The following is a 15,922-nucleotide window of genomic DNA, read 5'->3' as shown; positions in this document are numbered from 1 at the left end:
ATTCAACTTTTGTGTTGCACATCATTTATAGGTTTACTCTCAGTACCAAATACCATTAAACCAACTAATGATTGGTAAGTTGACTCTCATTTCTAAATTATTCTACTTTGACCATAAACTTTTATTAATATATAAAATCGAATATTAGCAAATAAGATATTGTTCAATTTCTCTCGAAGAATATTTAAAAATATAATTTTTTCATAATTTTTTATAATAGATAATTAAAAAATATTAGTGATCAAAGTTATGCATTGACATATGTGCATTGGTCAAAACCGACAAATAAAAAGGAAAAAAACGAGTAATTCTAACTTTGAGTATCCTCATTAAGGGGATTTAGGTTCAGTGCATTCAGGAATTTAGTGACTGCAATGCAGTCGGCCACGTCCAGTCGTCTGATCAAGATCAGACAGTCCAAAGTTTAAGATTATATTTTATAATTAAAATCTGATCTTAAATTCTGAGTGTTTGATCTTAATCAGACGGTCCAGATTTACTGACTGCGTGCAGAGAACTACACAAAATCCAAATCCCTCATTAAGGTCCTGCCTTTGAATATATGATACTTTATAGGTGTTGTTTTTTATTGTCCTGTCCAACACGTGGTGGGTAAAATTGTAAAAAAAATAAAATTGAAAGACTCTTTTTAAGTGCTAATGAGTATTTTTTTTTCTTCCTAAAACGAATCATTGAACATCAATTTGATTTCCGAGAGTAAATAATTCTTAATTAAATATTAATTATCTCGCACTTGAACTCTAAATTATCATATTCTTCTCCTAAAAAATGGAGGTTAAGAAGAAAAAAACTGCAGTCTAATCTATCAACTTATTGAACATGTTTTTCTTTTATTCTAAAGTAATTCATATGTTATTTTGATATATAATTTAATCTATATCTCAATGTCACATAAAAGTATAACTAAAATATATTTTTTTTAAAAAAAACATTATTTTCAAATTCATAAATTTGTTATTTTTTTTATAAATTTACAATAAAAATACAATTTCTATACATAGTTTGCCCCGTGCATCGCACTGGTAGAAATACTAGTTATATTAACATTGTATATAGTACTAAAAGAACACATGCCCAAACTAAGAAACACTGTTTTTTGCTTCGAAATATCGGTAGTTATCGTCATTTATCGTAGTAACGGCGGGTCTGCCAATTGATTTCTCTCTGACGTAATCACGTATGTCATCAGCCTTGGCTAAACCTTCCAGAAAGTCCCTTAACTCCCCTCCTTTAGCTGCCAAGTATGTAAAACATAACAAAAATGAAGAGAATTCATAAAACCTATCACAATACATTAGCCAAATACAAAGCAATAGATTTTACCTAAACTTTTGTCCCATTTTCCAATCCAATATTTGAATGTGTCGGGATAGATCACATTATATTCCTAAAACAAAATATAAAAAAGGTTAGAGGACAAGTTTTAACAAGGAAATAGGACAAGCTTTATCAAGTAAAAAGAAGAGAGTCATTTGTAATTACAGGATTCAACATTCCCTTATAGGGAGAATCGTCTATTAACAATGTATTTGATTCGTTAAAAAATCCTTTCTCCCAACAAAGGTTGGGATCCTCCTTATCCCAAAGTTTCTCCAACTCTTTAAACATTATGTTCTTGTCAGGGTTTTCAGGAGTGGGGATAGTTGTTGTGGTGCAGTGAGACTGGTCCTGCAAATTAAAAACCAAGAATTTGCAAGATCATAAATAGTAAATAAACTAAGTAATTAAAGGAATGCAAAAGATTTTAGTAGTCACAAAACAATATGCTTACCCAACGAAAAAGAAACTTGTGTTTCAAATCTTTCATAAAAAAGTCAAGTATCTTGTCAATATTTGTCCTATAATAATAATAAAAAAACATAAGCAAAACTCCAAAATTATCGAAATTATCAAAGAGAGTTGAGTAATATACTTAAACTTTGAAGACCATATGCCAACTTCAAAATTATCAAAGCAAAACTCCAGGAACTCAAGATACGAAGGCCTCGCGAAAACTGAAATCAAAGTATAATCGTTACGAGCAATGCGAGTATTAAGTTGACCAAGTCTTTCCTATTTACTAGCATGTGACCGTTTCTCATTTATGCTCAATATACACACGATAAATGTAAAGCAATATGATAGAAATTTAATACAAATCATTTGATCGTTATACTAACCTGCTGTTTTGTTAAACACAAAATCTGGGTTAAGTTTCTTATCATCGGTCACACAATCTACCAAGACTCCGTTTAGATCAAAAACAATTAGCTTGTTCTTCAAATTTGTAACGTGAGTTCTATTTGGTACCAAAACTCTGTCTTGATTCAAATCACTCTCCATACCCTAAAAATTAAACATCAAATACAATCAACTCTCTAAACATATCATATTAAGCATGGGAAAAAGTGAATGTGATAAACTAACTCATACCATGTTATGTGGTTGCGGTGAAGGCAAGTTATCAATAGATATTATATGTAATTTTCTTGATTCCCAGCTTTTTAACCACAATTTAATATCTTTTGAAAAACTTCGGCCACGCTTTTTTGTGATTTTTGGGAGGTAAGCATTCAATTGATTAACAATCAACTTTCTGGGTTCCTTATCCATAATTTGCCGATAAGCCACATTCGGTGTATGGTTAACGGCATTAGATCTTGTAAATGCCGTGGTCATAGATTTGAATATGAACATTTGAGAGATGTATTGTTCAGGGACCTGAATCTCTATATATGGCTCCCAAATTATCTGGAGGGAAAAGAAAAAAAAAAACTCAACATGAGTTCAAAAATGGTAGGTTTGGTTAAAATATAGGGTTAAATACAGGAAATACAAATAAGTGTAAAGTTACAACAAATCCTTAAATATAAAAAGCCTTAAATATAAAAAACAAAAACAAAAAAATTGAAACTTACATCATCTTCGGTTTGGCGCGACAAGACATCTAAGAGTTCGTATGTATCTGGCTTCATACAATTGTTGTAAAACTCTTTTGGATTAATCTTTCTGAGATATTCATTTCTCAAAGGAAATGTTGGTGTAATTTCCTTTATACTCCATTTATAACAAAAAGGAACAATTTGAGGTATGCGGACAAAAGCAAATACCTATAAGAAATGAAAAGGGAACGTAAGAAAAAAAATTAAAACCAAAAGTATTAGAAACTAAAATAAATGTATTACAAAACTGCAACCGGAAATTATTACCGACCATCAAGGCAAAACTGCAACCGGAAATTCCAACTTTAGTTACATCTTCTTTAAATGTTCTAAGACTTGAGTGTAGATTGACCCAACTCGCAGCTCCCCATGCAAATGTTTTGATATCATCCACGTTTCTGATAAGGTTTAGATACTTTGTGCTTATGGCCGTGCGACAGTTATTATCGACCATACAAGCTATGCCAAGTAAGGCCGTGGCTCGACAAGCCTTGTCGAGAGATGCATCGTCTGGGTTATTATCTAGTCCGTTGATGATGGTGACCAAATCAGAAAGTTTAAAGTCGTGTTTTTTAGTACCTGTGCCAGGTGTCACCCCAACTAATGTGAGACATTCTTCAACATCAACCGCTTTGTTCTGCAAAACCAATGGTTTACCATCAATTGGTAAACCAGTTAACATTAGGACGTCTTGTAGGCCAAAATAAACATTATTTTCGCCAATTTTGAAGACACATGTTTCCGGATCATACACCTCACATAGTGCCATAAGTAATGTAGAGATGTGTTTTGGTTGCACATCGACATCGAATATATATTCGAAACCCGATCCTATTAATTTGTTTTTTATGCACTCTTTTAACACTACATCCTTGTACTGATCGGTCAATTCACGACCTAAAAAACAAAAAATGACCTTAATTTAGAAATAGATTTACAAAATCAAAACCTATTCAGATCAAAATCAAAATGGCATAGTACATTTATGGTGAATAACATAGTATAACAACAAATTACAACAAAATACAAATCACAGCACCAAAATTAACTATTTTTAATTACATAATGCTCAAGTAATTAAGGGGCAATCAGCAAAAGGTAGAAAGGTACAATTGCAAGCAAATTCTTACCTACACAACCTCATAAACCAAAGCTATAAGGCTTCTAGACACATATCAGCAAAACACAAAAACCCAGCCAAACAAAAAACAGAAAAAAGAGGAAGAGAAACACAGCGATAATTTTGGTCCAAATTGGATAAAGAACAGAAAAACCCAATTAAAAGATGTAAACGGATTAACAGAAATATAACACCTCTAACAATTTTGCAAGATAACGAACGAGACATGAGGGTCGATCGGAACGGTTGCGAGATTGGGGTCGATCGGAACGGTTGCGAGATTGGAGTCGATCGGAACGGTTGCGAGATTGGAGTCGATCGGAACGGTTGCGAGATTGGGGTCGATCGGAACGGTTGCGAGATTGGGGTCGATTTAGCAGCTCCTCTAACTATGCAGGAATTAGTGGCTCCACTAACTCCTACTACCTTTATAGTCAGTGGCTCCACTAACTTCTACTACCTTTGTCTAGTCGTTTCCAATTCTACCCTTTGTTTTGTTTTTCTTTTTTGGTAAACTTGCCCTTTATTTTTTAATCGAAAACTAACAATTCGACTGAGGATTTAGAATTTCAATAACTCCGACCGTTCAATATAACCTAATTGGACCGAAAAACAATTCCGAATATAAATTTTAATGATCGGACTCCGAATACATATGCCAATTTAATTAACAGTGTCGTCACAATACTAGTTTTAAATAATTTCGGCAAAAAGTAACGATGTCGACCGGAGATTTGTAATTTTATCGTTCCAACCTTTCAATATTATCTAATCGAACTAAAAAGAAATTGATAATAAAAATTTCAATGGTCGGACTACGAATGCATAGACCAATTTTAATAACAGTGTCCTCGTGATATTAGTTTTAAATAATTTTCGCAAAAACTAACGATGTCGACCGAGGATTTCGAATTTTATCAATCCTACCGTTCAATATAACCTAATTGGACCGAAAAACAATTCCGAATATAAATTTTAATGATCGGACTCCGAATACATATGCCAATTTAATTAACAGTGTCGTCACAATACTAGTTTCAAATAATTTCGGCAAAAAGTAACGATGTCGGCCGGAGATTTAGAATTTTATCGTTCCAACCTTTCAATATTATCTAATCGAACTAAAAAGAAATTGATAATAAAAATTTCAATGGTCGGACTACGAATGCATAGACCAATTTTAATAACAGTGTCCTCGTGATATTAGTTTTAAATAATTTTCGCAAAAACTAACGATGTCGACCGAGGATTTCTAATTTTATCAATCCTACCGTTCAATATAACCTAATTGGACCGAAAAACAATTCCGAATATAAATTTTAATGATCGGACTCCGAAATACATATGCCAATTTAATTAACAGTGTCGTCACAATACTAGTTTCAAATAATTTCGGCAAAAAGTAACGATGTCGGCCGGGGAGATTTAGAATTTTTATCGTTCCAACCTTTCAATATTATCTAATCGAAACTAAAAAAAAATTGATAATAAAAATTTCAATGGTCGGACTACGAATGCATAGACCAATTTTAATAACAGTGTCCTCGTGATATTAGTTTTAAATAATTTTCGCAAAAACTAACGATGTCGACCGAGGATTTCTAATTTTATCAATCCTACCGTTCAATATAACCTAATTGGACCGAAAAAACAATTCCGAATATAAATTTTAATGATCGGACCTCCGAATACATATGCCAATTTAATTAACAGTGTCGTCACAATACTAGTTTCAAATAATTTCGGCAAAAAGTAACGATGTCGGCCGGAGATTTAGAATTTTATCGTTCCAACCTTTCAATATTATCTAATCGAACTAAAAAAAAATTGATAATAAAAATTTCAATGGTCGGACTACGAATGCATAGACCAATTTTAATAACAGTGTCCTCGTGATATTAGTTTTAAATAATTTTCGCAAAAACTAACGATTGTCGACCGAGGATTTCTAATTTTATCAATCCTACCGTTCAATATAACCTAATTGGACCGAAAAAACAATTCCGAATATAAATTTTAATGATCGGACTCCGAGTACATATGCCAATTTAATTAACAGTGTCGTCACAATACTAGTTTTAAATAATTTCGGCAAAAAGTAACGATGTCGGCCGGAGATTTAGAATTTTATCGTTCCAACCTTTCAATATTATCTAATCGAACTAAAAAGAAATTGATAATAAAAATTTCAATGGTCGGACTACAAATGCATATACCAATCTTAATAACAGTGTCCTCGTGATATTAGTTTTAAATAATTTTCGCAAAAACTAACAATGTCGGCCGAGGATTTCGAATTTTATCAATCCGACCGTTCAATATAACCTAATTGGACCGAAAAAACAATTCCGAATATAAATTTTAATGATCGGACTCCGAATACATATGCCAATTTAATTAACAGTGTCGTCGGAATACTAGTTCTAAATAAATTTTGGCAAAAAGTAACGATGTCGACCGAGGATTTCGAATTTTATCAATCCGACCGTTCAATATAACCTAATTGGACCAAAAAACAATTCCGAATATAAATTTTAATGATCGGACTCCGAATACATAGGCCAATTTAATTAACAGTGTCGTCGGGATACTAGTTTTAAATAATTTTGGCAAATAGTAACGATGTCGGCCGGAGATTTCGAATTTTATCGATCCAACCGTTCAATATTATCTAATCAAACTAAAAAAGAAATTGATAATAAAAAAATTTAATGGTCGGACTACGAATGCATAGACCAATTTTAATAATAGTGTCGACGAGGTACTAGTTTTAAATAATTTTCGCAAAAAACTAACGATTTCGATTGGGGATTTCGAATTTTATCAATCCGACCGTTCAATATTACCTAATTGGACCGAAAAACAATTCCGAATTTTTTTTAATGATCGGACTCCGAATACATAATCCCAATTTAATTTAATTAACAGTGTATAATAGCAAAACACACAAACACACTCTCAAAGTGGGATCTGGATTTGCTGCAGTGCATTTTGCACCGCAGTTTCACGAGGTTTTGGATCTCGGCCGTTAGATTAAAATCAGACGGTCCAGATTATATATTACTAAAATCAACTGTTTGTAATCTGAACCATTCATTTATGATCGGACGGCTGAGATCCAAAACCGCGTGAAACTGCGTAAAACTTTAACAGCAGGATATCCTGTTCCCTCAAAAATTTGTCTTTTTCCAATAAAATATGAATCTACCTATTCACATACCCTTTTCACTAAAAGGACATAAAGAATATCTAAAGTTGGATTAACATTATATTAGCACACGTTTTGTTCCTTCATATCCACCCATTTTCATCGGAAACAACTCCTTCCAAAACCGACCGCTCGCTTCCATAACTGCCCAAAACATTATATAAGCACACCTTTTGTTCCTTCATATCCGCTCGCTTCAATTTTCATTCGGATCTCAAATGGCATCTTCATCAAACAGGTTACAATCTCAAATGAATGATGAAAGTTTGTATAATTGGGAACAGATTGTTAGCAAATCATACGCAAGCAGAACTAAATGTCAAGTCCTGGTAAGCATAATACAAAACTATTATTTTTTTACTTGATTTTTATTAGTAAAGCATACATTTTGATTTAGTACTGATTATGATTAGTAATTGTTTCAATGTTATAGCATATTCCACTCAAAACTGCTCAGTTTGTATTGATGGACAAAGAATATCTATTCATAGATACTCCACATAAATTGAATGGCATTAGGTGCAACATTAAGACTTGTGAAAGAAAGACCAAGGACAAGAGAAAGAAGAAGGTCATTCACAAATATTTGACTAAAGGATGGTATGAGTGGGTTTTGGCTAATAAGTTTAAATGTAGGCGACAAGTTGCTTTTCAAACTTGAGAGGGGATCGAACGATCTGCATGTTCACATTGTTCGTTTCAACAAACCCAGGGAATTTATGACATGCTGTATGTAGTTTGAGGATGTTTTTTAACTTCTATGGATTTTATTTCATGATCTATGTAATTTCAAGTTGTGTGTATGAACTTTAATTTAGTAAGTTGTATGAGCTCAAGATTAATTGGTGTTTAACTTTTGTGTGCTATTTGTTCTTTTGAGTTTTATGATGTATTCATATCGTAATATAACATTAAAATTTTACTATCATGCTTAGGTATTAATTGGTATTCAATGTTAAATTACTATTAATGTTAATCATTTTTTAATAATCATACTACTTAATATATTAGTGAATATAGAATTTGATTACTTTCCGAATGTGGACTTTGCAAAGTGTAACTTAAAAATGTGTACTTAACAAAATGTGTACTTTCTCGCCTCCTGTTTTTAGGACCCACCCATCAAATCTACTCAACCACACTTCTTTTTTATTATTTTTGTTATCTTTTCTTTTCTTGTCAATTTTTTTTCTCTCGCCTATCTTTGCAAGTGTGTGTGGAATATGATGAAAGTAAGAGTTGAAGAGAGAGGTTTTGGTAACTGGCAACGAAAGTGTGTTGGAAATGCAAGCTAATCTGCAGCTGCATTGTTGGAGTACATGTCAAAGCTAACCTAATACATAGGACTAATTGTCAAAGCTAATACTTATGATTTAAATTTATTGTTTATAATTGTTGGATATAAATTTGAATTTTCACGTAAACAATAATACAAATATTATATAATACAATTAATTGAAATTAAAATTTAAAATAAATATGAATTTCACCAGTATAATTTTTTTAAAAGAATAAAAGTCTTGACAAAACTAAAAAACTAAATCATCCAAAAAATCTATAATTGGCGTGGTTTAGTTTAGTTAACCATTTGATGAAAAAGGAAGATTAAGCTCATCCAAAATATCACTAATTTTTTCTATGTTGATTAATCCATAATTGACATGCAGTTAGATTGATCTATTATTTTTTATGATTAGTCAAACTATTATTACACATGCTATGAATCAAGGACACCTCTATGATTAGGCGTGTCGGGGTGTCCGATACGTGTCGATGTCCGACACTCACTCCTACGACACGTGTCGGATAGCTCAGACCGGTGTCAAAAAAAAAAACTCAATATCGACACTCCTTTGACCGGTGTCCGACACTTGTAGGACACTCGAACGACACGTGTCCCGAAAAAAACTCAATATCATGAATATAATTCTAGTCCATTTTAATCTTTGCATAAAATTTAATCTTAGATTATGATGTTCTTTTTTAGCCACTAGGCTACTTGACCAAAAAATATATATTAATGGGTTAATTATATATTTGGTCCCTTATATTTATTTTAAGTTTAAATATGATCCCTTAAATTTAAAAAGTTTCAATTTAGTCATTTTAGTCAAATTTCGGTTTAAATTGTTCATATAGCTAACAAATTTGCATGTGTGGACAACTTAGAAAGGTGTCACATAAATTAACTAAAAATAAAAAGGACAAACTTAAGTTGCCATCAATAAGACCAAATTGAAACTTTTAAAAAAAAAAATTTTTTGACAATAACAAAAATGATATTCATTCATTCAAATTGATAGATTACATAAAAAACAACCACATAATCAACATCGCTAAAAACGTAAAGGATGAATCTGCGAACAAAACTCACAGCATCCGAGTTAATAGCATACAACGGCAAAATGCCTACAACAAATAATATGATAAAGTTAAAGTCACCGAAGTATCCATGCCTCCGGATCTGCAGCGTTGAAGCCCAAATCATTGGTTGAATCTGTAATTGACTGAAGCCGATCTTTTCAATATAAATCAAATGAACACCGCACAATACGGGACAACAAAAACGTCGCACAAGACGACGAACAACACAACGCCGCACTCAGACGGCGAAATCACAAAAAAAAAACACAAAAAAAAAACTTGATCAATGTGAAGATCACTTATTTAAATAAAGAGAAAATGAAAAACAATTATGAGGGGTGATTTTGGGTCAAAAATTGACCCTAAAACCACCCCTCCTTGATAGATCAAGAAGAAAAAAAAAACTAGGTTAAAATGGGGGGGCGGCGGCTATTATAACCCAAATAGATATTGGTGGACCAAATATAGAGGACCAACTTTTGAAACTTAAAATAAAGATAACGGACCAAATATGCAATTAAGTCAATATTAATTCAAAGGCTTAATTAGTATTTTGGTTCCTTAAATAATTTTTTGATTTCACATTGGTCCTGATTAAATATTTTTCTGGTCCTTTAAAGATATCTCTATTTGCCACATTGGTCCCTGTTAATTATTTGCAAAAAACGTTAACTTTAGGACCAATATGAAACATATTAAACTAGATAAAGGGATAAAAGACCAATATGAAACTAGATAAGGGACAAATATGAAACATAATAAGTGACAAACTCTCCCTAATTTTTTTTAACATTAGTGCAAGCTCAAGTCAAGAATTAAACTCAACATATTCCACTGAATATACAATAGACATATTATTGTGTAGTTCTTTTGCAATACATTTATAGTATTACTTATGATCTTTAACTTTTAAATTTAATTTTCATAAATTAAATGTCACTTATTCATAAATGTCCAGTGCATCGCACAGGTATACAGACTAGTATTATATATTTAATCACAAATTCCCAAAGTGAGATGATCAATATTCACTACCCTCTTCATATTCTCTAGTTGTCTTTTTCTCTTTCCCTTTCAGTCTTCCAACAATGGCTTCTTCCTCAAACCAACCAACAAACCTTAATCCATTACAATTCTACCCTCAACCAAACGTCAACATCCCAACCAAAATCTATAGTCACACAATGACCCTTGAAACCCTAGAAAATTCCACAAACAACATTGAAGAAAAAGTAGCAACAATAGAACTTTATATTCAAGGATACTACAAACTTTTTGTTCAACCCTTTTATGGATTTCAACCAGTAGCAACAGAAAATAATTTTATTGTGTCACCAAAGTATAGATACGGGTTAAAGTTTCCACTTTTCTTGATCACTAAAAATCGTAACTTTTTACCTTTCATTGTGTCACAAAAATTGGAAAAATTACCCATAAGCACCGGTTTGGCTTCATACATTAAACCATTAATTGTTGACAATGCTATTGAAATGGGACAAAGGAATGGAGACAAGGAGTTTAAGATTGTTGTTGATGTTAAGGTTGTTGAACTTGATTTGGCAGATTATGGTGAGTGTGATGGTTATCGTAGACACGGTCTTAATTAAGTAGTAGGATTAAGGATTGAAGATAATAGATTATGTTATTGTCTTTGTCTGGTTATTTTATTTTAGTTTATGTTATGTAGAAAGTTTAGTGTCTGTTTGGTAGTGTGTAGGTAAAAGCATGGCAGCAATGTTAGGCTAAACCATAGCAGGACACAAGTGTGTAACTACCTCAAAAAATATGTATAAAGAGGATTGGTATGTTAATGAAATATATGTTTCTTTGGTATATTATCTCAATGAAATTTTAACATTGATAATAGTAGTTCATTTTTATTTATAAGAGTACTAATGTGCAAATAGACATTGATATTTCATTTGTATGTTTTTCTTTGTCTTTTATTTCTCTTGTGCTCTGTTCTGTTCTTTTATTTTTCTTCTTTAACTGGCAACGGGGAGTGTGTTGGAATTGCAAGCTAATACTCTAGTATTGTGGAGTACATGTCAAATTAAAGCTCACCTAATACATAGGACTAATTGCAAAGCTTATATAATCCAAGAGTAGATTTGTCTGCTGGGGTTCTCTTGTATTTTTTGTTCTAATTCAAAATTCCCATAGGACAGAGGTTCACTTTAGTTAGTACGAATAGATTCAGCAAGTAATATTTTAAAAACTAAGATATTGTTCCCAATATTTTGTGTACTATTTGACATAACATGGTGACATTATTGACTAAATTATTCATATAGTATATGTAGAATAGGATTGATGATTTTAAAAATTTATATATAATCTTGAAATTGGAATGAGTTTTTCAAGTACTGAAGATTGATTTCAAGTACTTATGATTAATTTTAAATTTATTGTTTATAATACAAATATTATATAATACAATTAATTGAAATTAAAATTTAAAATAAATATGAATTTCACCAGTATAATTTTTTTAAAAGAATAAAAGTCTTGGCAAAACTAAAAAACTAAATCACCCAAAATATCATTAATTGGCGTGGTTAGTTTAGTTAACCATTTGATGCATGAATGAAAAAGGAAGATTAAAGTCACTAATTTTTTCTATGTTGATTAATCCATAATTGACATGCAGTTAGATTGATCTATTATTTTTTATGATTAGTCAAAGTATTATACACATGCTATGAATCAAGGACACCTCTATGATCAGGCGTGTCGGGGTGCCCGATACGTGTCGATGTCCGACACTCACTCCTACGACACGTGTCAGATAGCTCAGACAGGTGTCCAAAAAAAACTCAATATCGACACTCTTTTGACCGGTGTCCGACACTTGTAGGACACTCGTACGACACGTGTCGGACAAGTGTCCCGAAAAAAATTGTTTTTCTTTGCTTATACTCTCCTTAGGCACATATAACCCGTGAAGCCTCGATACTTTCAAAAATGGCGAAGCATCGTGTCCGATACGTACTTGATACCGATACTCGTCCGATACTCTCTGATACACGTAGTGGAAAAGTATAAAAAATTTAATATTTTTTTTTAAAGATACCAAAATGAATAATTGTTGACAAATAATATTATTTTTTACAATTTTATTATATTGTAACATAGATTAAATGATAAAAAAAAAATTGGTACCCAGATTAATTAATAATTTAAAAATTAATAGCATAATACTATTTCAATTACGAACTTAAACAACAAAGGAAAAGTATCCAACAAACAAAAGAAAAAAAAAATGATTTTAGTACTAGTAGTATCCAACAAACAAAAGAAAAAGTGAAGACACAAATCAAAAGTATGATTTTATTTGTACTTTGTAAAGAAAAAAAATTCAAGGTTATTAATATTTTCTAAAAACAAAATAATGACTATTAATTATCATTTAAAGATTTAGTTTTCTACATATTATATATTGAAAAACATACAATATTGGATATACGCCAAATGATTTTGGTTTGGTCTGGTCCCATTGATGTTTATGTAAGGTACCGAATTTTGATGTACAAAATTTGAAATATAAATGCTAAATAGCAGAAAGGACGGACAGGGTACTTAAAATTAGATTTCATTTATATTTTATATAATAATTGAAATACATGCGCTAATTCAGTAGATTGAAAAAAAAAAATTACATTCATCAATGTTTACCAAAAAATAAAACAATTACATTCATCATCACAGAGACAATCAGTAGAGTTAACAATTTTTTTACTTTCATCCTCTCACAGTTAAGTTCCTTACGAAGCTTCTCATTCTCCTTTCTTAAATCTTCGATAATACCTAAAGCTAGTGCAGCAACATCAGGTTGAGCTTCATCTTCTCATCAGCCCATTTAAACATGTCACATTTTTGTGGAGTCTGTCAACAAAAAGTCCAAAAATTACATTGAAATAATAAATAAAAGAAAAAATTGGAACAAAAAATAATTTTCATAGTAAATTGATACCATCCAGAATGGACATCTCCAAAACTGTCTCCCTGCATTATCACCATGTTTAACAGTCAAGAGTATTGTACGAGCATGACAAAAACATAATCGTCCCTTGCGTGCAGAGGTTGAAGAGAAGCCCGGTGACGAGAAACGTCGTTTCCGCTACTAACAGTTTTTCTATCACTGCTTCCATGCCTTTCCATTGATCCAGATTTGAGAGCAAAGAGAGAGAGTAACAAAAGATGAAAATTTGTGAGCGTGTGGTGTGGACATGGAAGCAGTTTGCACCTTATTAATTTTTGCCTTTTCCCTTCAAAGTGGTCAGATTAATCGAACGGCTAAAATTATGTCAGATTAATTCCTGATTTTATATAAGTTTAATAAGATTGCATCAAGGAAAAAATGTTTAATAAGATATATCCACATAATATAGATTGTTTTTGAATAGCGGGTGCTCAAATCCAAACCAATCCAAATAAAAACCGCAAACCGATCCAAAAAAACCGAAAACCGTAAAAAATCGAATATTTTTGGATGTGTTTGGATGTCCTTTTGTGAAAACCGCTGGATCGGATCGGATTTTAGATCAATTTTTCAAAACCGATCAAAACCAAATTAAACCCCATACATACATTTTAATATTTATTTATCTTTTAACTTTTAATATAATTGACAACTGTCATTCCAAAATATATTTCCAAAATAATAACTTTTAATATATTACATGTTATTTCTAACATCAAACTAAATATTTATTTTGTCAAAAAAGTCAAACTATTATTTTATAGTGTTTTTTATAATATTAATATGGGTAAATAGTGTTATACCCCCTGCAAAATAGACGAGTTTTGCGTTACCCCTCTGCAAAATATTTTTTTGAGATTACCCCCTGCAATGTCAAGATTCTTTGCGTTACCCCTGGTTCAACAAGTGGGCATATGACATGGAAGAATCTTGACGTGGCATGACACGTGGAAATTAATTTATTTTTTATTTATTTTTTATTTATTTTTAATTGCCAACTCATTAATTAATGTGGGTTTTTAATTAAAAAAATGAAAAAAAAAACTTAAAAGTTGTTATATTTTTATGAACTTACTTAAAAGAAAGTTTTGTTATTTTTTTTTTTTGACTAAAAGTTGTTATTATATAAAAAAAATTTCTTATATATATATAATAACTAATAATAGAGTAACAAAAAAAAAACGAAGATGAAAAAAAAACTAATAATAATAATAGTAACCAAAAAACTAATAATAATAACTAATAATAATAGAGTAACAAAAAAAAAAAACTGCAATCACATAGTAACGCAAGAACAATCGCTTTGCCCTAACCCCCAAATTGAAATTGAAAATGAAGAACAATCGCTGCATATGAACGGAACGAAAAACGAAGATGAAAACTGACGAACACCAAGAAGAAGGAAATGGTGAACTCGAAGAAAGAAACGACGAAGAAGAAGAACGAAACTGTGAAGACGAAGAAGAACAAAACTGAGTGCGTGAGGAGGTAAAGCGATTGTTCGTCGGTTTCATCTTCGTTTTCGTTCCGTTCATATGCAGCGATTGTTCTTCGTTTTCAATTTCAATTTGGGGGTTAGGGCAAAGCGATTGTTCTTGCGTTACTATGTGATTGCAGTTTTTTTTGTTACTCTATTATTATAAGTTATTATTATTAGTTTTTTGGTTACTATTATTATTATTAGTTTTTTTTCATCTTCGTTTTTTTTTTTTTGGTTACTCTATTATTAGTTATTATATATATAAGAATTTTTTTTTATATATAATAACAACTTTTAGTCAAAAAAAAAAAAAAAACTTTCCTTTTAAGTAAGTTCATAAAAATATAACCACTTTTAAGTTTTTTTTTTCATTTTTTAATTAAAAACCCACATTAATTAATGAGTTGGCAATTAAAATAAATAAAAAATAAATTAATTTCCACGTGTCATGCCACATCAAGATTCTTCCATGTCATATGCCCACTTGTTGAGCCATGGGGGTAACGCAAAGAATCTTGACATTGCAGGGGGGGTAATCTCAAAAATATTTTGCAGGGGGTAACGCAAAACTCGTCTATTTTGCAGGGGGTATAACACTATTTACCCTATTAATATTTAATAAAAAAATTTACATTTTATAATTATGCTGTCCAAAAACCGATACAAATTAAACCGTATAAATTTGATCGGATCAAATTGGAGTTTTGTTGTTTTTCAATTTCTTGAAAGAACGGTCGGATTTATTGAAATTCTAAATCGTCAGTCGAATCGTTAGTTTCCCGATTAAAAAACAAAGGGCAAGTTTACCAAAAAAGAAAAACAAAAC

General features: G+C 31.3%; 3 protein-coding genes across 3 annotated transcripts; 1 reads left to right on the top strand and 2 right to left on the bottom strand.

Annotated features, from left to right (window-relative positions):
- Positions 1 to 1,080: 1,080 nt before the first annotated feature.
- Positions 1,081 to 3,097, bottom strand: LOC123919851. The gene is made up of 8 exons (XM_045971864.1): positions 2,919 to 3,097; positions 2,434 to 2,751; positions 2,181 to 2,346; positions 1,934 to 2,015; positions 1,793 to 1,859; positions 1,504 to 1,689; positions 1,345 to 1,408; positions 1,081 to 1,255 (listed from the first exon to the last, which is right to left on the bottom strand). The coding sequence occupies exons 1-8, from the start codon at positions 2,973 to 2,975 to the stop codon at positions 1,101 to 1,103; spliced, it is 1,095 nt and encodes a 364-aa protein (XP_045827820.1). The 5' UTR covers positions 2,976 to 3,097; the 3' UTR covers positions 1,081 to 1,100.
- Positions 3,053 to 3,711, bottom strand: LOC123920803 (protein MAIN-LIKE 1-like). Its single transcript, XM_045973123.1, has 2 exons — positions 3,197 to 3,711; positions 3,053 to 3,110 (listed from the first exon to the last, which is right to left on the bottom strand). The coding sequence occupies exons 1-2, from the start codon at positions 3,709 to 3,711 to the stop codon at positions 3,053 to 3,055; spliced, it is 573 nt and encodes a 190-aa protein (XP_045829079.1).
- Positions 3,712 to 10,722: 7,011 nt separating this feature from the next.
- On the top strand, positions 10,723 to 11,241 carry LOC123920801. The gene has a single exon (XM_045973121.1). It carries the CDS (start codon positions 10,723 to 10,725, stop codon positions 11,239 to 11,241), a length of 519 nt encoding a protein of 172 aa, XP_045829077.1.
- Positions 11,242 to 15,922: the final 4,681 nt, after the last annotated feature.

This window comes from Trifolium pratense, linkage group LG4 (assembly GCF_020283565.1).
Source record: "Trifolium pratense cultivar HEN17-A07 linkage group LG4, ARS_RC_1.1, whole genome shotgun sequence".
Classification (NCBI taxonomy): domain Eukaryota; kingdom Viridiplantae; phylum Streptophyta; class Magnoliopsida; order Fabales; family Fabaceae; genus Trifolium; species Trifolium pratense.
This window is presented reverse-complemented; position numbering and strand designations above follow the sequence as displayed.

Bases quoted from the DNA above. Each gene is read 5' to 3' on its own strand.
- LOC123919851 (XM_045971864.1), bottom strand. From the start codon at position 2,975: ATGAAGCCAGATACATACGAACTCTTAGATGTCTTGTCGCGCCAAACC. The intron at 1,690-1,792 runs GTAAGCATATTG...TTTAATTTGCAG, and splicing joins ACAAGTTTCTTTTTCGTTGG to GACCAGTCTCACTGCACCAC. The intron at 1,256-1,344 runs GTAAAATCTATT...CATACTTGGCAG, and splicing joins AAAATGGGACAAAAGTTTAG to CTAAAGGAGGGGAGTTAAGG.
- LOC123920803 (XM_045973123.1), bottom strand. From the start codon at position 3,711: ATGGCACTATGTGAGGTGTATGATCCGGAAACATGTGTCTTCAAAATT. The intron at 3,111-3,196 runs GTTGCAGTTTTG...CATTTCTTATAG, and splicing joins ATGGTCGGTAATAATTTCCG to GTATTTGCTTTTGTCCGCAT.
- LOC123920801 (XM_045973121.1), top strand. From the start codon at position 10,723: ATGGCTTCTTCCTCAAACCAACCAACAAACCTTAATCCATTACAATTC.